General features: G+C 39.1%; 1 protein-coding gene across 1 annotated transcript in view; it reads left to right on the top strand.

The window, feature by feature from the left end:
* Nucleotides 1-25,963, top strand: part of CDH9 (cadherin 9) — a 162,279-nt gene that overhangs the window by 38,042 nt on the left and 98,274 nt on the right. Inside the window, exon 2 of the mRNA XM_034411935.3 lies at nucleotides 6,065-6,393. Coding sequence (XP_034267826.1) covers nucleotides 6,166-6,393 — 228 coding nt within the window. The 5' untranslated portion in view covers nucleotides 6,065-6,165. The remainder of the gene's footprint in view (nucleotides 1-6,064; nucleotides 6,394-25,963) is intronic.

The following is a 25,963-nucleotide window of genomic DNA, read 5'->3' as shown; positions in this document are numbered from 1 at the left end:
TCTCAAAAGAAATATGAGAGAGATTTTTGAAGCTTCCCTACTTCTAACTCATAGCAATGTAACTTAAAAAAAGGGAAGAATCTCTACTCAAAAGAATAGATGGACACACAGTTGACATCACAAATAATAATGTTAAATAAAACAATGAACCATTTCACCTTAACAGGATATATTACACACTTATGTAATGTCCTACTACGATGCATCTGGTGAAAAGAACAATTCACTTAACATTATGAAATTTAAAACAAAAAATATTTCAAGTACTGTTTATGGAAATAGCAAGCAGTTAGTGTAGCCAACAAATTGCAAGCACTATAGAAAAGGTGAAACCTTGAAAAATTACGAGTTTTAAAACTTGAGCCATCTGGAGTGATTTATTAATATGAGCAGCCATATAAATTTGCTAAATGAAAAAGGTTCTCAGAGATATTTGTATGTATAATTATGGGGGTTCCTACTCTCTATGATAGAGTCATATTGTCTTCTGCTCATTATCCTGCATATGATAATGTGCAAATCTTTCAAAAGTGATGTATGGAGGCTTTTTACTCCCAGCAAAGCAGCCTCTGTGTATACATTTGTGTAGAGACAGTTGAGAAAAGTGTCTGAAACACTAATACAAGATTTTTTTTAAAAAAAAAATGTTGTGACTTTTAATGGTTTTAAAGTTTACATTTCAAACACACTCTGGTAAAATCTAAATCACCTCTGTTGTGGGATTTATAAAGTTCTAATGAAGGCCACTAACATAACATAACACAAGTAGTAGGATATAGTTGTTTACATGTGTATTCTACCTTTTTTTATTGAGTGTACAAACAGCATTCCTGAGGAGTTTTCCTATTTTCTCCACAAGTCTGTGAGCTAGTTGAGTCAGAGAATGATTGACTAAACCATCCTAAGAGTTCTGTGATTTGATAGGGACCAACATTTCTCCAATCAAAATAAAACTCTTTTATGTCCCCCAAAGACCAATCTCACATATTAATTGGTTGCTTTAAGATATAATTTTTAACTAGGGAAAAGTATAAAATCACATTAAACACCAGCTTAGGAGATTTACAGCCTGAAGAGAAACAGGAAACGATTCAGCCTATGTAATAAGTTTATGTTCCTTGAAAAAGTATAATGTGAAGCTAATGCTGTTCTTAGCTAGAGGCCAGCCTTGCCAAAGTAGAAACTAAAGGATGGATAGAGGCAATTAATTACTAGGGTAAACTTAACTGGACTCCAATGGATTTGTACTCCTCTCATTCCAAGTGATAACTTCTAAATGGAAGAAGGTTCTTAATTAGAAAATAACATCACGTGGCCTACTCTTAGCCAATTTCTATATATGAAAGAGGGATTAGGCTAAGGAATTGATTACACATCACCTCCTGGAATCTAAAATTGTGGTTTAGCCTGCTCATCTGCCCAGGAAGGGACCAACTTTATTGGATGAGAGACTCAGGGCATGTTGTCTTTATACACAACCCTATTCCATCATAATCTCTATCCTTACACTACCCTAAATATCACTGGGCTTTTACAAGGGCATGTGTCAGGACCCTTCGCTCTGTAGCATTTCAAGGGAATGCTATAATAATTTTCCAGTTTAGCATTTCTGCCCTTGTGACACAAGGAAGCTATCTCACGTATGCTACTACACTGCAATTTTATTACAGTTTATTTCAAAAATTAATCCTTTTCTAGCAACAATTGCAGGGCAGTTAGATGATTGCCATGTAATTTTCCTACCAGGCAATGAAAACATCCAGGTCACCTGCGATATTGCTAATTGTTGCTATTTAGCTTCAAGAGTATGATAGAAGCCACTTTCTAAAAATCATGTGTATATCACATATATAAACCTTAGTACTACTACTATTACTACTACTTTCTTCTTCTTCTTCTTCTTCTTCTTCTTCTTCTTCTTCTTCTTCTTCTTCTTCTTCTTCTTCTTCTTCTTCTTCTTCTTCTTCTTCTTCTTCTTCTTCTTCTTCTTTATTTCTCTAGATTTTTTTTGCTAACTTTTGGCTTTAAAAAATTATCATGCATTTGGAGAGGCATATTGTAGGGTGCTTTTTTTTTCCCATTCCAATTGTTGGATTTTTTTTTTAAAAAAATTGTTAATATTTGAGTTTTCAGATAAAATCACATGATTCCACACAATCAGTTACATTCACTACTATTCAAATAATATTTTCCTCTAGCTAATTTCTAATTAATACTAATTTCCAGTGGGGACTTCTGATACAATTAGGAACATTAACTTAATTTTTAAGACAGGTGGCTAAGTATCAATAAAAGTGGAAGGTACTTCTCAGTCAAAGTTAATTTGGCTTTAGTTCCCTTCTTCGGCCCCCCTTCAAAGTTTGTTAGCATGCATGTAATCATGTTTTAGTCAGATAGCCATGTATTAGAAGCCATCTCAAGCAGGAGTGGTATTCACTTACCTTCGCTACTGGTTCACAAATGTGAGTGTGCACATGCGCAGAGCATCAAAAATGGGACGTGATGACATACGGGTGGGTGGGTGAAGCCTCTCACAGCCGCTGCTACTGGTTTGCTCGAACCGGATAAAACCAGCTGAATGCCACTACTGATCTCAAGTGTTAGGCTGAATAAGCAAACATACTTACTTGTTACGCTGCATAGACTATTATGCAATATAGTATGTTTAGTAAATATACCTAGACTAATAGTCTTTGATCTCCAGCTAAATAATATACTGTGTCTCTTAATTTGCTGCAATCTGAATTCTGTTTTACTGTATGTAAATGGGTGCAAATCTGAAAATCTGTTTTATGAAACAATAATAGGAATATAAATAAATGTTCAATTTGTCAAAATGCCCAGTGCATTCCTGATCTGAAGGCCTCAATATGCATGACTCTTTTTAAATAGTCCCCTGAGATTGTGGGTTGGTTGAAAATTCTTTGCATTAGAATAAAATATGTGTTTCATAACAAAGAGATTTATGGATTTAAGTTAACAAAAAGACTCCTAGATGAATAACAACACTCATTGTGGATTTTTTTTTATGTGTATGTGTTTGTAGCATTTGTATATCTTTCATTTAAGTCCCTGCAAGGTTGTTTTTTTTTGGGGGGGGGGACAAAGTTTTTCAGAACTGGTTTGTTATTATTTCCTTCCAAGGACTAAGACAGAGTGATTGGTTCAAGATCATCCAAATGACTTTGTGCCTAAGGCTAAATTAGAATTCACAATCTCCTAGTTTCTAATCTGATGCCTTAACCACTCTAGCTCCAAACTAGCTCTCCAGCCATATTTACAGTTTATTAAAAAGCAGGTAACTGAGAATATATGAGTATTGTTTGTTTATCATTTTTATTGTTGGCAAGCTTGTGAAGGGCAGCAGTGTTTAAATTGCAGATAAAATTAACCAATTTAAGGCTATAGCATATTGCTTGCATGTTATTTCCCAAACAAATATTTTTGGTCCATATGCTGTCACTATAGTGGTCGAGCATCTGCTACTATAACTGATGTTACAGTTTTGGAGAGAGGCATTGAGCCCCCTCCGTCTTTTTTTTTAACCCCTACGCGGGGGGGGGAACCTCATAGGGGCACAACTTCCTTTTAAGTCATAGCATGGCTGGTACAAATCCAAATGCAAGAAGGACTTTACACTTTTCATTAGCTAGATTGGCAGCAACCTAGATTAACATGATGACGTCCAAAATTGCATTGTTTCAAAGGCTTGAAACCTAAGACTGATAATAATAATAATAGAATAACTATATAACAATAAAAGAAGTAGCTTGTTTATGATACCCAAGTTTCTTTCAAAAGTATGCAACCTATGGCTTTAAGAAAGGACAGTGTATACCTCCCCAGGTATGCATTGTCTAATCATAATCATAATAATAATCAAAAGTTATGAAATCATAAAATCATAAGTCTATGAGCCTTGGTGGCGCAGCGGACTAAAGTACTGTTAAGTAGCATTTAGCTGCCAGCTGCCTGCAATTACTGCAAATTCAAATCTCATCAGGCTTAAGGTTGACTCAGCCTTCCATCCTTCCAAGGTAGATAAAATGAGGACCCGGATTGTGGGGGCAATAAACTTACTTTGTATAAAAAGAACACCGCTTAGAGGGGGCCGAAAGCCCTACTAAGCAGGCATGTACAAAAGTGTGAAGGCTATTGCTTAACGCATTGTAAGCCGCCCTGAGTCTCCGGAGAAGGGCGGCATATAAATTGAACCAATAAATACAATAAATAAATAAATATTTGTCAAGCATAAAAGGATAACAGGTAAAAGTATAAACATAATTTGAATACATGAAAAGAGTAAGTAAAAAGGAATATTAGGACAGGGACAGTAGGCACGCTGGTGCACTTATGCATGCCCCTTACAGACCTCTTAGGAATGGGGTGAGGTCAACAGTAGACAGTTTAAGGTTAAAGTTTTGGGGGTTTGAGGAAGAAACTACAGTCAGGTAGTGCATTCCAGGCATTGACCACTCTGTTACTGAGGTCATATTTTCTGCAATCGAGTTTGGATTGCTTCCCTTGAGTTTGTATCTTTTATTTGCTTGTGTATTGTTGTGGTTGAAGCTGAAGTAGTCATTTGTAAGTCCCTTGAATCAAATCACACCAAAATTTCTATCCCAATATTTCAGATAAAGGCTTATGGGACAAAATACATACCTTAAGCCTTGTAAAGTCTGATGACATTCACTAAAAGAGTCACTAAGCTTCAACTGAAAATATCAAGTAGGCCCCTCATGACATTTATTCAAATAGTTTCTAAACCTCAAGCTTAAAATATCAAGGGCCCCTTAAAAGTGGCTTACCACTCTCCCTACCAAAAAGAGAAAAAGAAATGAGCTAGAACCTACCCTGTTTTCCCCAAAATAAGACATTCCCTGATAATAAGCCCAATTGGACTTTTGAGCGCATGGCAATAAGGCCAAGCACTTATTTCAGGGTTCAAAAAAATATAAGACAGGATCTTATTTTGGGGAACACAAGGTATCTACAGAGGAATCTTGAGCCTGCAGAAGCAGTGCTAAGAATTGCAAGCAATCTATTCATTGACCAGTCCTGACTAGAATAATAGGTTTTTCATTCATGCATTCATTTTAGGTGCTGTTCAATTTGTGATCTGAGGTGATTCTGAGTGGCTCAATTTTACCATTTAAAATCATTGACCATAGTCCCTGCAGTCTCTGAGATTTTTTTAAAAAAAGCTTCCTTTCAAAGTGCAGTTCCCCATAGAGGAAAGTTAAACAACCTGCTTTACTGCAGACACAATTTATTCCTTGGCATAAATTTTGAATGACTTAAACAATCTCCTGTTCCAGATATTAGGATGATCAGTCTGTGTCAATATTGGCAGACTGTTGTTTAAACAGGGAGGGGGGGATATTGGAAAGATACGCAGAGGAGAAACATATTACAAGAAGACTATCAGAAAAAGTGGGAGGAGAGGAATGGTGTTAGTACTTCTGTGTAAAATAGCTAGCACACAATGATACATTCTCACCTGTAGGATAAGCCAGAGCAAAAAAGTTGGGTCTCGGGAATTTCTGCCTTTCATTTAGGTTGGCTTTGCATATTATCTTATTAGAATATGATTTGTATAATCTGCAGGAGATGTTTCTTAGCCCTTTATTTAATCTGTGTAGGATCCACTGAAGCAGTGGTGGAATTTTTTCTACCGGTTCTATGGGCATGGCTTGATGGACGTGGTATTGCTTAGTGGGTGTGGCTTGGTGGGCGTGGCAGGGTAAGGATACTGCAAAATCTCTATTCCTACCCCACTCCAGGGGAAGGATACTGCAAAATCCCCATCCCCTCCCCACTCCTGGGGGAAGGATACTGCAAAATCTCCATTCCCAACCCACTCTGGGGCCAGCCAGAGATGGTATTTGCCGGTTCTCCAAACTACTCAACATTTTCACTACCGGTTCTCCAGAACCTGTTAGAACCTGCTGAATTTCACCCCGCTCTGAAAAATGTAACATACGTGCACAAATGGGGGGGGGGTGCTGTGTTACATCAAGATATATAAACTTAAAACTCATCTAAACATTTATCCAATTTACAGATCATTTCAAAGAGGAATACAACAACATTTACAGAAGATTCTACAGGTTAAAGGAAAAGACACACCAAGTTCAGCAGACTTCTCTGCAGAAGGCCCAAAGAATGAAAACTTGCAACTGCTTGTCATTTCTAATTTGGACTTGTATTTTTTACGAGATTCCTACTTTACTATCACCGAAGAGGACCAGCGTGTATTTGCAAGCTAAAAGAATAATGGGGCTAGCTAAGGATCAGGGAAAAGCCATGCATCGGACAAAGCGTGGATGGATGTGGAATCAATTTTTTTTACTGGAGGAATATACTGGTCCAGATACTCAATATGTGGGCAAGGTAAGCACTGCGATCAAAAGACCATTTAGAAACATGATAGAATTCATCGAGGGCCAGGACGAGCCGGGTGGTGGTGGAATTTCTCAGTAACATGGAATGTAGGCTTTAGCTGGGGGAAAAAAATGAGATTTCACACCTAATAGTTTTGTGAATTATTCCTGTTTGAACGGAGAATGGTCCTCTAATGCTAGAATTTAGAGGATTCCTCAGAGGGATGCTAGATAGATAGCCCTCCACTTATGACCACAACTGAGCCCACAATTTCTGTTGCTAAGTGAGTTCATTGTTAAAAGAGTTTTGTCTCATTTTACGAACTTGCTAAATGAATCACTGCAGTTAAATCAGTAACACGGTTGTTAAGTGAATCTGTCTTCCCCATTGAGTTTGCTTGGCAGAAGATTGCAAAAAGGGAATCACATGATCCCGGCTCACTACAGTCATCATAAATATGAACCAGTTGCTAAGCATCTGAATTTTGATCGCATGGCCATGGGGATGCTGCAATGGTTCTAAGTGTGAAAAACACTCATAAGTCCATTTATGTTCTGCACCAGCTATGGACCCCAAAGAACGCAGCACACACAAAGTCTGTACAAAGCTTAGTTTACTAAATTAAATCAGTCTTTTTCAAATAAAGGCTGTTAATTAACTTTCTTAACAGCCTACAAGAATCCAAAGAATAAATAATTGTAATCTTACTATGGTTGGCAGAAAGCCCAGAAGCAATTTGCAGGAAACTGATAAGAGAACATCAGGACGTGAAGGAGAGTGAACGAAGTTGTCCCCTGCAAATTGCCTCAGTCATTGTCCTTCCTTAAATAGGCTAAGGGAGTAGCCAATTAGCCCCAAGCCTTACTCTCGAGGAGATCTCCTCCTGAGGAACCACTCCTGCCTTTTGGCAGCTCTGTGCGCCCATGCATCGAGAAGAGGCTCCTCCTCTTCTTCCTCTTCACTTATGGGAGCTTCTGGAGGTTTTGAATTCAGCCCTGGCTGAATCCCTGCCTCTGGCACCACATCTTCTCCAGCCTCCTCATTTTCTGACTTGAGTGCCAGCTGCACAGGCTGCTGGCGCAGCACCACACCAGCCTCCTCGCTGTCGGAATCAGCTACTAGCTGCACAGGCCACTGACAGGCCACAACCTTTATTCAGTGCCGTTGTAACCTTAAACGGTCATTAAATGAACTGTTGTAAATCAAGGATTATATTCTTTTTTTTAAAAAAAAAACATTGTTAGATTCATCAGCAAAGTCTGATGGGAAAAAAGTACTTCTAGAAATCAGAATTTATCCAATTTTATCACAGCATTAATTCAGCCTTTTGAAGTCCAAAATGTGCAGTTCCTACTAATTTACAAAGTATAATTTACAAGTAATCAGGAAGAAGGCTTTTAACCTAATCTGCAGTGAAATCATGAGCAATTTACTTAAGAAAGTGGAAGTTCTGATGTCACATTTTTTTCCTGGGAATATAAAATAGCTTAAATATACTATGACAGTGATGGCGAACCTTTTCGGCACCGAGTGCCCAAACTAGAATGTGCGTGCATGTGCGTGCATGCACGTATGTTGGAGTGCTGGAAACCCAAAGACCAGCTGGCTGGCGTGTGCATGCCTGGGGCATTTTTTGGGCCGTTTTTGGCCTGAATAATGGCCGTTTTCTGGCGTTCCAGCACACGTGAAGACCAGCTGGTCAGTGCGCATGTGTGCACTGGAAACCAGAAGAGCAGCTGGCGACGGCATGCATGCCCATAGAGAGGGCTCTGTGTGCCACCTCTGGCACATGTGCCATAGGTTTGCCATCACAGTAGTATGGTAACAATGAATATGACATGCCAAGGATGGGAACTGGAAACTACCTACTGGCTGAAGGATATGTTTATTCATTCACTTGTATGTGGTGAGGAATGAGGACGGGAGAGAGATAGGGGAAAGATATATGAAATGTTTCTCTGCAGTATTAATGGTTATTTTAAAAATTAGAATCAGTTCTACCCATAGTTCTATCTGTATAAAATGAAAATACCAATCCCTAATAAATATTATATTTGGGTCAGAATAGAATAGAACAGCATTAGTTACATTTCAATGGGTATCTGTAATATAAAAATCATAGTTACCTTTCTCTACTATACCATAGATCTGGAAGAAACAGCACTTAATTATCTCCTGTCATTGTAAGAGATATTTGTGAGTTCATTCTCATTGTCGTTGCATTAGATCTATGATAACTAGGCTCTTTGGCCACTTGAAAGAACTGTAATTCTGAGGAAAAGACTTCCAGAGTTTAAAAGCAGTTTTTTTTAAAAAAAAATGTAATTCATAGAGAAATAGTACTGTACAGAAGGAACACAAGTAAGAATAACATGGATCTGAAGCTAATGAACCTAGCCATGCCTAAATAGCATATTACCTTGACATTAAATTTGAAATCACATGCAGTTTCTATTATCTCCTTGCCAATGGCATTATATCCATGGATAGAGAATGCAGTTCACAAATGCCAGTATTTCACTGCTGTGGGAGGGCAGTCCATACTCTTATTGGAAGAAATTCTTGGCTGAATTGGGAGTAGCATGTTGTCATGAGTAGGTGATGGAGTCCAAATGCAGGACAGCTGGCTTCTCAGTAGGAAGAGTTTTGAAAACAATAGAGGCTTGCCATCATGAAAGGTACAGAACCACGGGGCTGTGGTGGAATGTAGTCTGGATTCCCTTGAAGGAGGGGCTGTTTTCTAAAGGGCAAAGAAGCTGTGGAACTTGGAAAGTTTGGTTGGTAGGAAGAGGATTAAAATGGCTTTTCCCTAGATATTGCCAGACCATATCTGTGGTCATACAAATAGTTGCTCTAATGTGGCAAGATTATGTCTATGAATGAAGTACACTAAAAGAAACTAACTTAACTAACTCCATGTCTCTTTCTTGGCTCTTGGGTCCTGACATAGGCAATATAACACCTTATTCTCTTGTATTTGGGTGAAGGGGAAGGGATATGAGTGTATTAAATATGAGTATTGTATTAAATTGTAGGATTATACCTCTATGCCTTGATGATCATTCACTCAAGCAATCTCAGTTCTTCTAAATTGCTTGTCCTCATTCTTGGGTTCAAAACAAGAAAATTGGAAAGCTTAGCATAACAGAATTTACATTATCTGATTTTAATTCTTGGTCAACCTTTTTTTTTTTTTCTTCAATTGCATCAGAAAGTTAGGCAAGACCATTGTTTTCACATATAAGCAAGTGTCTCAATACAGTGGCCGTTTTTACTGAGTGCTGAATGAAAGGTAGGAAGTAGAGCAGAGGTGGGTTCTACTTACCTTTACTACCGGTTCGCAATGGGGCTGTGCACATGCGCAGAAGCGTTTTGATGATGTCAGGATCAGTGGAGCCTCCCGCCAGTTTTACTACTAGTTCTATAGAACCGGTGTGAAGCGGGGGAAGTAGAGGATGAGGCAGGGAGGCAGGAAGCTGCAGAAGATCAAACATGTCTCAGCAAACAACATATGGTGAAAGTAAGTCCTCTAGCTTTTGTCCCCAAGCTAAATCCTTCTATACTTGGAGTCGAGGCTTCAGTTCCATGCCCTCAAGTTAAGGTATACCAATTGCTGTGTCTCTACAACCAGCCAATTGATCCAGGCAGATTACACATTCAAGTTATGTAAATTATGTATAACCAGTTATGAATTGAAGTCTTGGGTATTTGTTTATCAGCTCCTTCAGGATGTCTGCCTTTGTCTCAGTTCATCATAGGTTGCCTGTCCAGTCTGCAAAAATCTTCTGTACCTATAAGGCTTCATATATTTTCCCTGCCTCATAGATGGGATAAGTCATAAACATCAGGCCCTTATAGTAAATTTATTTTTTCTAAAAAATACACTCAGTCATGCTATAAATTAAACAACTGTAAACATTATGCATTGCTCTCCATAAATTGCACAGTGTTTGTGTGTGTGTGTGTGTGTGTGTGTGTATACATACATACATACATACATACATACATACATACATACATACATACGTAATGGTATTTGTTCCCCTCACACATATGTGCTAGTCGTTCCTGATTCTAAGGGGTGTTTCAAAGCTGAAGAACCAGTGCTGTCCGAAGACATCTCCGTGATCATGTGGCCGGCATGATTAAGCGCCAAAGACGCACTGAACGCTGTTACCTTCCCACCAAAGGTTCTACTTGCATTTTTTATGTGCTTTCAAACTGCTAGATTGGCAGAAGCTGGGACAAGTAACGGGAGCTCACCCCATTACGTGGCACTAGGGATTCAAACCGCTGAGTTGCTGACCTTTTGATCGATAAGCTCAGCGTCTTAGCCACTAAGCCACTGTGTCCCTTCATACATACATACATACATACATACATACATACATACATACATACATACACATACAATACATAAATTCATACATACATACACACACATATCTATCAATGGAACTGATAGGGTGGGATGGTACACTGAGTTACTCTCTGGCTAGCGAGCAAGCATTGGCTGACATTTTCCCCCATGCTCAATGGTTGAACAAATGACTAATTTTTGATCCTTTGTATCCTCATGACACATAAACATAGCTATGCATCTACTGTTCTGATATCCAAATAAGTCTGTCCAGTGTAAACCGCATGCATCAGATTTGGATCATTTTAAAATGAATTCAGAAAGACTGAGAGACAGAACATCTAGTTCTTTGCTCAAAAAGAAAAAAAAAGGAATGGATCTCTTTCATTCCCCCCCCCTTTTTTTTGTACATGTGCACTCTCCCTCATCACCATAATCACAAATCTTAATTTCCTATTCCCTGCCTCAAATTATCACATTGAGAATTTTAAGCCTGAATGCTTCTGTTATACCTGAGCACTGACTTCATTTACTTTCTCCTAAAGAAAGCCTCTAGCCATAACTAAACAAATAGAAGCAATGGAATCTGTATATTGTACATTAATGTGAATGAAACAATTTATTTCTCAATTAAATATTGACAACAATATTGGTCTTATATTCACTTTCATTCTTGATTCACTTGTTCTTATAAGAGATCATCATGACTATCCCGTTCATCCTTACTATATAGCTATCATGATGTTAGTATAGTTTTTCTACAGCTAGAGTTCAATAAGCATGCACCCTAGATTACAATCAATTACATGAGGCACAGTATATAACAACTCTGTTTCTTTACCATAGCTAGTACAACTGCTAACACTAACATAAAATAAAGCAACATAAAATGCTTAATTGTATTTTTGTAATATTAAAGAGAAATAAATAGGTGAAATTAAAAAGAAACTGAAATTAAAGGGACTGAAATACATTTAATTATAATTGAATGGGATGAAGTATTACTGAGGTAATATTGTAAATAAATATTACTAATCCATGGTAGAAATGGCACATAATCACTGTCATAATAATAAATAATATGCCATCATCTAAAATTACACATAATTCCTTTCTTATCAAGAACTGACTCAGATGTTGTTTTCTTCAAACACAGGTTGTGAAAAAAGACTGAACAAGAATGCATTTAATATATAAGACATGACAAGATAGAGAAAAATAATATAATGTGGGTGTAATGTTTATTAAATTATTTAAGTGCATGAACATCAGTTTATAATATCTAATTTAAGATTTGGGAAGCAACTGTATAAAAGTGTAAGTACAATTATCTGATGGTCCCCATGATGAGTTGGATGGAGCAGAAAAATATACTGTATTCCTTCTTTATATAGCTATAAAAATATGAAGAGTTCTGTCAAAACAGCCCAAATAGAGGAAACACTGTGGGGAAATACAGTATATCATCTGAAAGTTGAAATGCTCACAAATGTTATGGTGGCATAAATAAATCTTTTAAATATGTAAAGAAATATGAATAGGGCCATAACAACATGGAGCTTTCATCGAGTAGAGAAAATATTGTGGCTCGAAGTGTACAATCTACAATAAGAACCTCATATACAGTATAAACCCTGTTTCCCCGAAAATAAGACATCCCCTGATAATAAGTCGAATTGGGCTTTTGAGCGCATGCACTAAAATAAGTCTCCCGCTGAAAATAAGCCCTCCCCGAAAATATTTAAATACAGATCTGGAAATCAGATAAGACCACAAGAGGAGCCCCATCTTGCTCCACGCGCCCCAAAATAATAAGACCTCCCCGAAAATAAGGCCAAGCGCTTATTTCAGGGAACAGTAGAAAAATGTGAGTCAGTTGAGAAAATGCAAGTGGGGTGAAATTACTTTTAGAATTTTAGAAATTTTACTAGTAATTCTAAATTCCAAATTATGGAAGCCCAAATGAAGCCACAGAAAGGAAATATCTATCCCATATATTGGCTAATCTATGCGTAGCAACAACCTAAGCAACCTGGAATTAAGGACAAACTTCCTAACAGTGAAAACAATTAACCAGTGGAACAGCTTGCCTTCAGAAATTGTGGGAACTTCATTACTGGAGGTTTTTATGAATAGAGTGGATAGCCATTTGCTGAAATGGCATAGGATTTCCTGTTTGAGCAAGAGGGTTGGACTAGAAGACCTCCAAGGTCCCTTCCAACTCTATTCTGCATGTATATGTAGACAAGAAATAGTTTTCTTAGTGTACACTTTTCCAAGCAGGATATATATATTTTTTAATATTGGAAATATTTTTATTTATATAAAATAGAACCAAGGGCAGTTTATTAGATGCATTTCAATGAGCAGCAGAGATTCTGAGGCTGTTTTATAACTATAATGAGAACCATTTTTATTTTAATGTGGTTATTACAGTTCATTGCACAGTCAGCCAGATATTTCGACTAGATTTAACATTTTTATCTACCTAACAAATCTTTTCCAAGAACCCCGGACAGAACACAGAAGCTGTTATTTAACAATATTAAAGATATCATCACAGAATATGAGCGGTTCAAAGTAAATCTGTCCTTTGCAATTAACAGATAGTGATTTGCCAATACTGAAGGTTCTCAAGTAGTGCTCCAGATGCTTTTGGGATTGTACCCAAGGTGCCTGTTACTATTGCCACTAATTTTGCCTTCTTTTGCCATAAATGTTCCATTTCTATTTGCAGGTCTTTGTATTTTGTGATTTTCTCTAGTTCTTTCTCTTCAATTCTGCTGTCCCCAGGTACTGTCATATCCATTATCCAGACTTTTTTTTTAGTCTTTCTTATCAACAGCTGTTAACGCTGGGATGTTATATAGCAGTGTTGGCGAACCTTTTTGGCACCGAGTGCTGAAACGTGAGCGCATGCGCACATATGCAAACACTGGAAACTGGAAGAGCAGCTGCCTGGTGTGCATGCGTGTGCACATCGGTCACCTGGTCTTCTGGTTTCTGGTGCACTTGTGTACGTGAAGACCAGCTGGCGGGTGCGCATGTGCGTGCTGGAAATTGGAAGAGCAGCCACCTGGTGCACATGTGCATCCTGGGAAGATGATCTTCCGGTTTCTGGCATGCCCATACACACCGGCCAGCTGGTCTTCATGTGTGCATGCACACCAGAAACCGGAAGACCAGGTGGCCGGTGCACATATGCATGCTGAAAACCAGGAGAGCAGCCACCTGGTGCGTGCATGCACACCAGGCGGCTGCTCTTCTGTTTCCAGTGCTCCCGCACGTGTTAACACCAGCTGGCTGGTGCACTGGAACCTAGAAGAGCAGAGGGCGATGGCTCGCGTGCCTGGAGAAATGGTTCTGCGTGCCACTTCCTGCACGTGTGCCATAGGTTCACCATCACAGTTATATAGGGTCTCCTGTTTGAGCAGGAAGCGTTGGACTAGAAGACCTCCAAGGTCCCTTCCATCTCTATTCTGTATGTATGTGTAGACAAGAAACAATTTTCTTTCCGTATACTTTTCCAAGCAGGATTTTTTTTTAATATTGGAAATATTTTTACTTATATAAAATAGAAAGAACCAAGGGCCATTTATTAGATGCATTTCAAAGGTAGCAAAGATTCGACGGGTGTTGTATAACTATCATGAGAATTATATGGCAGGTTTGCCTCTTAACTATTCCCTGATCTTTTTTGTTCACTTTGGCTGTGGTTTCTTCCTCTTCTTTTTTTTTAATGTACTGGCCATGTAATGCTTTTCTGGCCATGTCTATTCTCTGTTCTTCATTTGATCCTTTGGGTAAGTCAGTGTGGTCTTTCAGTGCTCACTAAACCTTCCTGGTTTACTTCAGTGCATCTTCTTCACTGCCTTTGAAATATTCTTCCAATTCTCTTTTTACTTTTCAACTGTCTGGTGTACTTGCAACATTCCATGCTCACCTTTGCCCCTGTTAAATAAAGTCTGTCAATATTGCTGGATGGATGAAAGTCATGATTTAATGTCATTAATTTTCTGGTCTTCCTATTCAGGGCTTTTATTTCTGCTTGAGTCCAGTTCACTATTCCAGGTATATATGTATTGACTGAAATTGTGCCCGTGAAATTGTTTGATGGCATTTTTTCCATTGAGTTTGGACTTTGCTGGAAAGCATTGCTGGAAAGCAACTATTTGAGTTGTGAACCAGTTTCATAATAGGTCTGGGAGGAGTGAAGGAGATAATGTCGGTGTGTGGTTAAAATTATATTGTGAACCAGCCTAAATAAATAAGGTTAGAAGTGGAGAAAAGCATCGCTGGAAAGTAGCTGATTAAGTTGTGAACCAGCCAAAAAATAAACCTAGGAGGAAGTGGAGGAGATAATACTGGAGAATAGTTAAGCCAAACTGTGAACCAGTTAAACAAATAGAGATAGAAGTGGTGGAAAATACCTCTGGGAAATAGCTACTTAAATTATGAATCAGCTAAATTCACTTCTAATCTTTTTGACATCATGTGCTTGATGCTGTTATGGTTCATCACAGTCAGCCAGATGTTCAGACTGGATTGGCATTTTTGTCTGATCATCAAATCTTCCCAAGGACCTAGGATAGGCAAATGTGAATGCTTGAGGGTGATACAGATATTGTTGCAGGATGTAAGGTGTTCCAAGTAAAGCTGTCTTTTGCAATTGACCGATGATGAATTTGTTAATACCAATGGTGTTCAAGAGATGCTCCAATTGTTTTGGGATTACACTCAAATTGCCCATTACTATTGGTACTAACTTTACTTTCTTTTTCCACAGTCATTCTCTTTCTATTTGCAGGTTGTGGTATTGTGTTATCTTTTCCATAATGTACACTAATTGCTCCATTTCAAAGCATCCCATTTGCAAACAGACAAAGTTTTGAGTCTCTGTCATTTCTCCGTCTGGGCAAAAAGTGTTTGGGTGCCTATGGGGCCCTTGGGAATGGAGCAAATCACTCTGTTTCCAAGTGCCCTATAGGCACCCAAACACTTTTTGCCCAGATGAAGAAATGATGGAGACTCGAAGCTTTGTCTTATTGCAAATGGAATGCTTTGAAGTGGAGCAATTCACTCCCTTTCAAAGTACTTCATTTGCAACCAGACAAAGCTTCATCTCCTTCTGGGCAAAAAGTACATGGCAGAGCCAGGCAGAGGTGGAGACACGGGGGGGGCATTGATCCCAATTTTCTGCCCACTCTGTCCTGCCCGGAGCCATGCCAGGCAGGTGCCTGTGTGGGCATCAGAATTGCCTGCCTCCCCCACCCCACCCCATGCCTCTGTCTCTACCTGCTGCCAGTGCCACTATGGCAGTCTCCCATATTGTGAGTCTTCCATGATCCAGGCAGCTGCATAGCATGTCCATATCACCTATCTCCCCACTGCATCTGCCTCCACACTTAGACTTATCTGCACTGAGCCAAGGGGCTGGTGGTCTGGGCTGCTGCCAGACCCCATTGATCTCCATGTGGTCGCCACCTCTTGTGCTGGACATACCCATCTCCCAGGCTTATTTTGGGGGGACGGTTTATATTAGACCCTCCCCCCCCAAAAAATCCCAGGCTAGGGCTTATTTTGGGGGTAGGTCTTATTTTCAAGGAAACATGGTAGTATACTAGCTTCACTATTCTTCAAATTTTCTCCCAATGTCCTTTTTTGTTCTTAACTGTCTGATCTGCTTACAGCATTCCAAACCCACCCATTTTCCTTGGTATGTAAAGTAGATGTTAAAATCTTTTCCACTCTCATCATCATTCACTTCTAATCTTCTTGTCTTTATTGTGCTTGACACTATTATTATTGCTATGATTATTATTTTTAGCTTTCAGGAAGATGACAGAATTTTATACATTCCCTGATACTGAAGAACTGCTGCTCATCTGTGATTATTGTTTGTTACAACTTTTCAGATGATGTAATATTTTTGTTTTTTTCCAGTGGACATTAAGAAGAAAACTAATTTTCCTGTCTTCTGGATAGGTAATTTATCATCAAGGTGGCCCCGATTGCTGCCATGAAAAGAAAAAAAAAAAGATACTGAGTGCAGTTACAAAAGAGAGTTCTAGCAGAAACAACAGATGTTTTATATCTGAAATAAACTGAAATGAGGACTATCAATAGATTAGAAAAGCTGAAGGACTCTGTTGAGGTTTGTGATGTCCCCATGTTTACTACAAGTCTTCAAGCAAAGGTCTCACAAGCAACTTCAACAGCCTCTGGCTGCGAGTAGTCCAGTAAGCAAGGTTTGCAAAACAGTAACCAAAGCAAGAAGTTCAGTTAGCAAGGTTAGCAAAATAGTAACCAGAGCAAGAAGTTCAGCGAAGTAGGCAAATCAGGCAAGCCCCACAAGACAAAGCACAGTAATCTCCAGGTGTTGGCAAGTGCACATGAGGCTCCACAAATTCCACGCTTGTTCCCGACAAATGCCCTTCCCACTGGCATCTCCTTACATGTCAGTCCCCAGGTGTGCCTTGTGAAGGGTGGTGGGGCACTCTTCTCCCTCATAGCTGGCTCAGTCCTCGTTGTTCTCGCCTTCTCTCTTGACTTCGTGCTCTAGGATCAGGAGGGGGTGGTCTTTGCTCATCGTCTCAGCTCTGTCACTTATGTTCATCTTGCCCCTGTTCCTCTCTGTCTACAAGCTATTCTAATCCTTAAATGCCTTGGCCTGACTGGCCTTGCCCTTCCCCATTTTGGTCCGCAGCCAATGAAGCCACCCACTCAATCTCTGTTGGCTCAGGGTCCAGCTTGTCTTCCCCCGCAGATTCAGGCTCTAACAGGGGGCATGACAGGAGCTGTGCTTTCTGCAGGATGTTTTCTTCCCTGTGTCCCTTCACTGTTGAGCACAGGTGCAGGCTTTGGGGAAGGAGTCTGTATTGTCTGTATCTCAAACTGAAGCACCAATGGTTCTTCTAGTCAACAATGACCCGGATGACTGAGAATCTCCATATAGACATTTAATTCCAATGTGTTCAATTTGCCTTTCTGTAAATAACCTTGCAGTGATACCATATAACTATGTAGTGTATTTTTCGGAGTATAAGACGCACCAGAGTATAAGATGCACTTTAGTTTTTGGGGAGTAAAATAAAAAAAAAGCTGATTGGCAGGTGGATCGTCCTCCCAGAATACCTCCAATTAGCTGTTTCCAGAGGTGAATTTTAGCAGCAGGTTCCTTGCTGCTCTGTGCCTTGCTTTTTTCCTGCCTCTGAAACTTTTGAAACTCCGTTTCAGAAAAAAACTTTTTTTTCTGCCTCTGAAAGCCTCCGAAACAGAGCTTCAGAAAAAAAAGCCTCTGAAGCTCTATTTGGGGGTTTCATTTCTGAAGCTCTGTTTGGGGGCTTCTTTTCTGAAGTTTCATTTCTAATGCTTTTTTCAGCCTCTGAAACCTCCATAAGAGAAGCTGGGTGGGGCTACATTCTGAGTATAAGACGCATCCAGATTTTCACCCTCTTTCTTTGGTGAAAAAGATGTGTCTTATACTCCGAAAAATACAGTACATTGATTTCTTATCCAAAGGGAAGTAGAAAATATCCTAAGCATTCTTTTTCCACTTTCTAACCTTCTCCAAACAACAGATGAAATTTTCAGTGCATAAACATATTTTCACTGTGGCACAAGCTACATAGCTTACTAAACACACGAATTATCGAATCTAATGCATTGGGGTTCAGAGCACATCTCCAAAAGGTACATGGCTACTAAGGCAGCCATATGTACCAGGTTGTACCAAACGTGTAGCTGCACACATTTTTAATATGTCATATAAATGTGAAATAGCTGCTAAGTAAAAAGTATACAATTTAAATTCAGCTTTACAACTTAACATGCAAAGATTGGACTTTTAAGAGTGAAGAGTAAAAATAGTTCTCACTATATGCAGTAGGTCTTTTTCCCCCTCATATTGTTATACCTTGTTTTGACTTTCATCCTCTTTTGAAATAGTTCACCTGTTCTGCCAAATCCTTCTTGAATAAAGTATCACACAAAATTCTCAATCATCCCTCATAGACATTGAGGCATAACAGCAAATCAGTACATGGCAGATCACTCTGACTTGTGGTGACAAAACATGATGGTTTGAGGGCTTGCTGAGGCTTTATAACTAGTGGCCTTGAAGAGGAAATGAAACAGTGTCAACAAGCAGGATCACAAACAACAAGCCTTTCCTTATTCTTAGAATTGCCTGGTACTTCTACTCTTACTTTTTTTCCACAAGTAATTTGCAGCTTCAGCTCTAGAATGAAACCGAAAGAAAAGCAAAACTGAAAGGCAAGCACAGCTTTTCTCAGAAATAAAATGTTCTCTTCTCCTGTCAAAATGACTCTTATGCATAAATATCACTTGCTATGTTTCAGTCATGTCCTTTCACATATGTGTTTGTTTATTTTAGTCAATTTATCTGGCTGCATGCCTTGCAACAGCAACTCAAGGTGACTACCGTGTTTTCCCGAAAATAAGACCCTGTCTTATATTTTTTTTGAACCCTGAAATAAGCGCTTGGACTTATTGCCATGCACTCAAAAGCCCGACTGGGCTTATTATCAGGGGATGTCTTATTTTGGGTAAAACAGGGTATCATAAAATGAAAGCTTAAAAAAAAAACCAAATCCCATCACCACGATTAATAATATTCATCATAATCACTTTGAACATCATTGGCATTGACAAAATTGCCACCAGTCAATTACAAAAGGCAGATTTACTTGGAACAGCCTACATCCTTTGATGATACCTTTAACACCATCTAACAACAACATCTGCCAATCCCAGGACTTTAGGAAGAACTTGATAAGTGGATAAAAATGCCAAATTCAGTCTAAACATCTGGGTGACTATGCAACCAACCATAATATAAATAGCGGCACTTGAGGAAAACTACATGTGTCACTACAATAACATCCATCTCATGAGTCTTCAGCCTCCCAACTCCTATACCTGGGAAAACATCCATGGTTTTGGATGCCAGCAGAATTAGGGCTGGGCAGATGTGTTGATGTCAGCCTTTTTAAGTAGGCCAGATTGAGAAAATGACTCCATGTGTTTCACTGAAACTATATTTATTGATATAAGAGATAGTAATTGAATCTTGAAATCTTGAGTGCATTTTTCCTTTCCTCCCTCTTATACAGGGTGTCAAACTCAAGACCCAGGGGCCAGATCTGGTCCATGGGGTGCTTAGATCTGGCCCACAGGGCCACCCTGGAAACAGTGAAGGCCTGGCCCATGGTACCTCTGCCAGCGAAAATAGAGTACGGGAGGGCGCAGGCTTGTTTTCCACAACAAAGCATAGGAAGTCATACCATCAGTTTTTAGCAGTAGTGAAATGTAAAATTTGTTATTACCAGTTCTGTGGGCATGGCTTGGAGGGGGGGGGTAATGTAATTGGGTGGGTGTGGCCAACTTTTTTTACTTTTAAAAGCATTTTTTCTACAACCGCTTTGGCCAAACAGGTTATTAAAAAAAATGCTTTTAAAAGGTTCTGCCGATCCCAGCTGAGTTGCCTGATCGTCAGAGACTATGTTTGGCCAAAGAGGTTGTAGAAAAAATGCTTTCAAAAGTTTTTTTTAAAAGACTCTGATCATCGTGCAGCTCAGCTGGGCATGCGGGGGGGAAGGATTTTTGTTACTGGTTCTCCAAACCACCCGCCACTATTGCTACCGGATCAGGCGATCCAGTCCAAACTGGGAGCATTTCACCCCTGGTTTTTAGTCATTATTCCATCAAAATTCAGGGCTATGCTCAGAAGGATCCAAGAATCTTAAGAAAATGATTTTAAGGCTGTAGAAAGAGAGGGTATTGTGAGAGTTGTGCCTACTAACAAACTATCACAAAATTCTTGTGCATGAAAGTCAAAACAGCTTGCATTTCTGCTGCTATCACAAAGCACATTGGATGATCCAGGATCTAGGGTAGGGTCACTGTAATAGGTACAACAATGAAGTCAGAATCATCTGTTACAAACTTTTGTTTCTGGTAGTTTCCCATATTTCTGCAACACCTTTCTGTGGCCAGAAAATGGTGATCTGGTTAAAAAGCAAACAGGGATTTCCTATCCCTTTTCAAAAGTAATGTGGAACAGAAATGTAACTCAGTTTCAACGGACTTATGGGAGTGAAGATAACAACGAAATATAAATTACTATGCACATCAATGGAATTTACTGACAAAGATTAGGATTTATTAATGAAAACACAAAAATAAAGCCATGGAACTTCCAGATGGTTATTCCCTAAATATAGATGGAATAGACTGGAATGGAAAGAACAGGATAAAATGGAATGGAATAGAAGCTAGGCTTTTACATATTTTAATACAGTAATAATTTTTCCGTAAATTAGTAGTACGATTTGTACCAATCTAAATTGTTATTGTCATTGTGGGGGTAAGATAGACTGAAGTACTGTACTTTTTGACAGATTCACAAAATCTGAGGAAAAGAGCACAAGTGTTAAGCGCTGATAAGGAGCCTAGAGGTTACCTGGCTCATTTATTAATGTAATAAATGCTTCACACTGGATTTGAAAACTGTTTATTTTTGTTCTTGGTCCAGCTTGTAAAATAATAGCTTCTGGGGGTAGATTTGGAGTGTGTGATCAGAAAGCATAGCAGATTTGTTACTTTGTCCATTTCTATCATATTATAAGATATTGATTTAACGCTAACAGAATTTTGCCTCTGTTCAGAAAGTTGATTTTGAAATATCCACACAACTCTTTTTTAGGGGCACGTTGAACACCTTGACCTTTTATGTCTGTTGGAAAACTGAGTCTTTCATCCTAGCTCTCATATCCATTTTCAGTAATAAGTGGTTTGAACACAACTATTTATCTGGGTCAGTAGTGGGTTCCACTTACCTTCGCTACTGGTTTGGAACTAGGAGTGTGAATGTGTGTGTGTGCTTGCTTCGCTCGCATGCGACACTTCTGCACGTGTGCAGAATCTTCTGTGCATGCATCCTTGATGACATCTGGGCAGGTGGGCGGAGCCTCCCACTATCACCACTACTGGTTTGCTCGAACCGGGGGAAACAGATAGAAACCCACCAAGTGATCTGGGTTCAGTTTTATTGTGTAAACATAGCCTCCAAATACAAAATATAAAAACCTAAATCAAAGATGTTTCAAATCATCGGAATTCACAAATACCACAAAACACAAAGAGAGCTTTCCAATTTACCTCAGTATTCAAATCAAACTTTACCAAGGGCTAATGACAAAAAAGCAAAAAAAAAGCAAACTGATAAGCAAATAAAGAAACTTATCTTTTAATTACTATATACTAGGTGGAACTTGCTTTTCAGGAGTCATCATTTGCCATGTTCTCAAAGTTGGGTAACAAAGCTTGGAAACGTAATAAATGCCATGAACGTTTTTCTTAGCTAACAGGAAGGATTCGTGAGAATTGTCTGACTGCCCTGGTATTATTACTCAAAAGGGAGAAATTAAATTTTAGCATGAGGCCAAATAAAATCTTCAGTGCAAAAGTATATGTGCAATAATTTTGATTTCTTCCATACTGCAAAGCTTTAAGTAGCGGGTGGTAGAAATTTTATGATGTTACCTGCAGCAGTACAGAGGGAAGAGCACTGCAAATTTCCCTTCAAAAGTTTCATTGGTGTATAGAATTGACCAGTTTATAAAGATATGTTGCCATGATTCTCCCATCAAATACAGTTTGGCGCCTATGAAAACTAGGTAGCCAACCTAGATTGAAATGCAACTGTTCAGATGGCATTATATAGGAAATCAGTCTGGTCACTATTTAATCTAGATAAGTTAGTTGAAAGTAGACACAATATGTGCTTTTCTAAATATCTGTCTTCCTTATTTTTAATATATGACTTTTATTGTCATTTTTAAATAAGGTGATATCTAATAGAAACTAAAGAAGAAAAAAGAAAAAGAGAGAGCAAAAAGTCCAAGAAAAGAAAGTTGGAGAATACAAAAGATAGATACAAAGAAGTTATTTCTGATATTCTTCGCAGCAATTATAAATACAATTATATTTTAAGATCTCTCTCTAAAATAATATCAAATTCTCTTCCTTTTATAATCTCTCTTGTCTAATCATCAAAGCCATAAATCAAAAGTCCATTTGATTCATTTTTATACAAAAATCTATAAGAGGTTCCCAGTCACTAATAATTGTAGTTAGTGTCTTTTATCAAATCAAAGAAGTTAATTTATCCATCTCAGCAAGATCTCTCAATTTCACCATCCATTCCTCCATAGTGGGTAGTGTCAAATCTTTCAATCTTTGTGCATAAAATCATCTCACCACAGTAATCATATATTAAAATAATTTTCTAATTTTCTTCTTTTTTCTAGTCCTTAAAGGAAATGTGCTGGCTTCAATTGAATATTAATCTTTAAAATTTTCTGTTTCAAAGTATATATTTAAATCCATCTTTTTAGCTTTTTTTATAACTCCACCAAGTATGATAAAATGTCCCTTCATGATGTTCAATTACCAAGATACATTTGAAGTGCCTTTATATATTTGTGATCATTTCTATTGTGTTATGTACCAATGATATATCATTTAATACATTGTTTCTTTAAGATCACAAGACAAAGTAAACTTCAACCTTTTAAACATGTTTTTATTGGTCCACTTCAGTAGTGAAATCTAAAATTTGTTACTACTGGTTCTGTGGGCGTGGCTTGGTGGGTGGGTAATGTGACTGGGTGGGCGTGGCCATTTTTAAAAAAACTTTTAAAACCATTTTTTCTACCTCTTCAGTGAAAAAGAAAAAGGTTTTTTTTTCTTTGAAATGCCTCTGCCGATCCCAGCTGAGTTGCCTGATCAGGCAACTTAGCTTGGAGCGTCAGAGGCATTTCAAAGGGGAAAAAAAAGGTTCTTTTAAATGCCTCTGCTGATCAGGCAACTCAGCTGGAGTGTCAGAGGCATTTAAAAGAAAAAAAAGTTTTTTTTTAAATGCCTCTGCTGATCCCAGCTGAGCCGCACAATCATCAGCGCCTTTTTTTTTACTTTTAAAAGCATTTTTTTGGCAGAAGAGGTTGTAGAAAAAATGCTTTTAAAAGTAAAAAAAAAAGCCTCTGATGATTGTGCGGCTCAGCTGGGCGTGGGGGGGCGGGCAGGGATTTTTGCTACCGGTTCTCCGAACCACCCGCCTCCATCGCTACCAGATCGGGCGATCCGGTCCGAACCGGGAGCACTTCACCCCTGGTCCACTTGTTTATTATAACCAAAATTCTTAGCCCACTTTTCAGACATTCTAAAACCTGTTGTTCCACTGTTTCAAATTTCACCAAAAGTTTATACATGTTAGCATTTACATGTTTATCATCAGTGCACAATTGTATTTCAAATTCTGACTGACGTAGCTCCATACCATTTTCAAAAAGATTCTTTTTGAATTTTTTTGATAACTATAAATGGGAAAACCATTGACAGCTATGTCCTTCTGTTATTAATTGCTTTCTTGATTTAATTTTAAATTCTTCTTGATGGTTTTCCAATAATTCCCATTAAATCAATCATTTGTCCTTGTCTTCTCTTTCTCTTCTATGACATGCTCTTCTGAGACCAATAAGGGTGTTTGCTATTCCATCTTCTCAATAGGACAAGGATTTTTGAAATGCAGATAAGGGCTTTCTTCCAGATGGATTAGCAATTATTACTGAAAGTGAAATCAAACAACCCAGATGGACTCAGATTAAGTTTATCCCACCAGCTATTTGCTGCTATCCAATCTACATTTTGTTATGGCAAGGTCAGACTAAGGACAGCATGAATAACATATCTGTGGATCAGTGGTGAAATGCACTTACCTTTGCTACTGGTTCGGGAGTGTGAGCATGCGTGTGCCTCTTCTGCGCATGCATAGAGCCTTGTACGCATGCACAGAGGGTCAAAAATGGGATGTAATGATGTCCCGGTGGGTGGGCAGAGCCTCCCACTACCGGCACTACCGGTTCGTGCGAGCTGGATATATCCAGCCGGATTTCACTGCTGCTGTGGATGCCAAACCTAGTTCTGTGAAGACTGAATTGTATATACTCAAGTGGTCTGAAAATCCTATATGACCCATGCACAACTTCAAATAGATGATGTGCCAGAGTGTTTTCAGGAACCAGTTTGATGTCAGCAGGCAGAAAATTATTATTTTTTGCTGGAATGGCACTTGAAAAATAGCTGAGGTACTGTTTGTACAACATGAACAAGCTTTCTTGCATGAATAACTCATCCAGGATATCTGAAGGTATTAATTCTATATGGTTGTTGATAGCCCTCCTATTGACCATGGACTTTTAGAGAAGACCATTGTTTTGTTTATTTGGTAATTGATCATCAGTTTTCTTCCCAATAGCAAGTCATGCATTCCCAAATATGCATATTAAGAATCTTCTATATCAGTGGTGGGTTGCTTCCGGTTCTGTCCGGTTCTTGCGAATTGGTAGTAATGATGGCAGGAGGCTCTGCCCATCCAGGCGGACATCATCATAGATGATCTGTGCATGTGCAGAAGCTTCTGCACATGCACCCGCACACTCCTGTTGTGAAGCGGTAGCTGAGGTAAGTAGAACCCATCCCTCTTCTATATGAAGGTGTCCCCGGAAACCTAGTATATGTGAACAAGGTTTTTCATATAATCTTGGACTAGATTTAAGGTTCAGAAGGACTTCCAGTTGGCGCCGTGGGGATACAGACAGGGAAATGGCGAGCCCCGCGGAGCTCTGCCAGAACCCCATCTGCCAAGCTGCCGCCGACAGGTCTTCGGACCTCCCCTGTCTTGAAGGGACAGGGGGATAAGAAAGGACCCTTTGGGTGGCCGAGAGGAACGGGCAGGTTCCTCGGGGCCGGAGGCTTTCCCTTCATGCCAGCGGCAGTGGAACGACAGCCATGGCGGCTGTCCCGAAACCGTGGCAACCGGGAAGAAAGGTTGTGCTGGAGGAGAGGAGGAGAAGCGGAGAAGAACAGGGAGCTTGTATGCTGGGCGAGTTTAACAATTGCCCAGGCGGGAGCTGCCCTCAGATGTGGATTGCAACAAGTGAGCCCTTGTTTTAATAGCGGCTAACAACTACAGAGGCTAAAAGACAAAGGACCTGATTGATAGAAAGCACTTATTATGACTGTGTGGAAATGGCTTAGTTACAATTTTTTAAACAATTCCCCCCCCCCCCCGTGGATAAATGAGGCTAGACTGATTTTGTGGAGTGAGACTGGATTATATCCGGGAGAGAGGAAGGA

This window comes from Pantherophis guttatus, chromosome 3 (genome assembly GCF_059756535.1).
Source record: "Pantherophis guttatus breed Tessera chromosome 3, ASM5975653v1, whole genome shotgun sequence".
NCBI classification, from domain to species: domain Eukaryota; kingdom Metazoa; phylum Chordata; class Lepidosauria; order Squamata; family Colubridae; genus Pantherophis; species Pantherophis guttatus.
The sequence above is the reverse complement of the archived record's forward strand: the minus strand, read 5'-3'. Positions and strand labels throughout refer to the sequence as shown.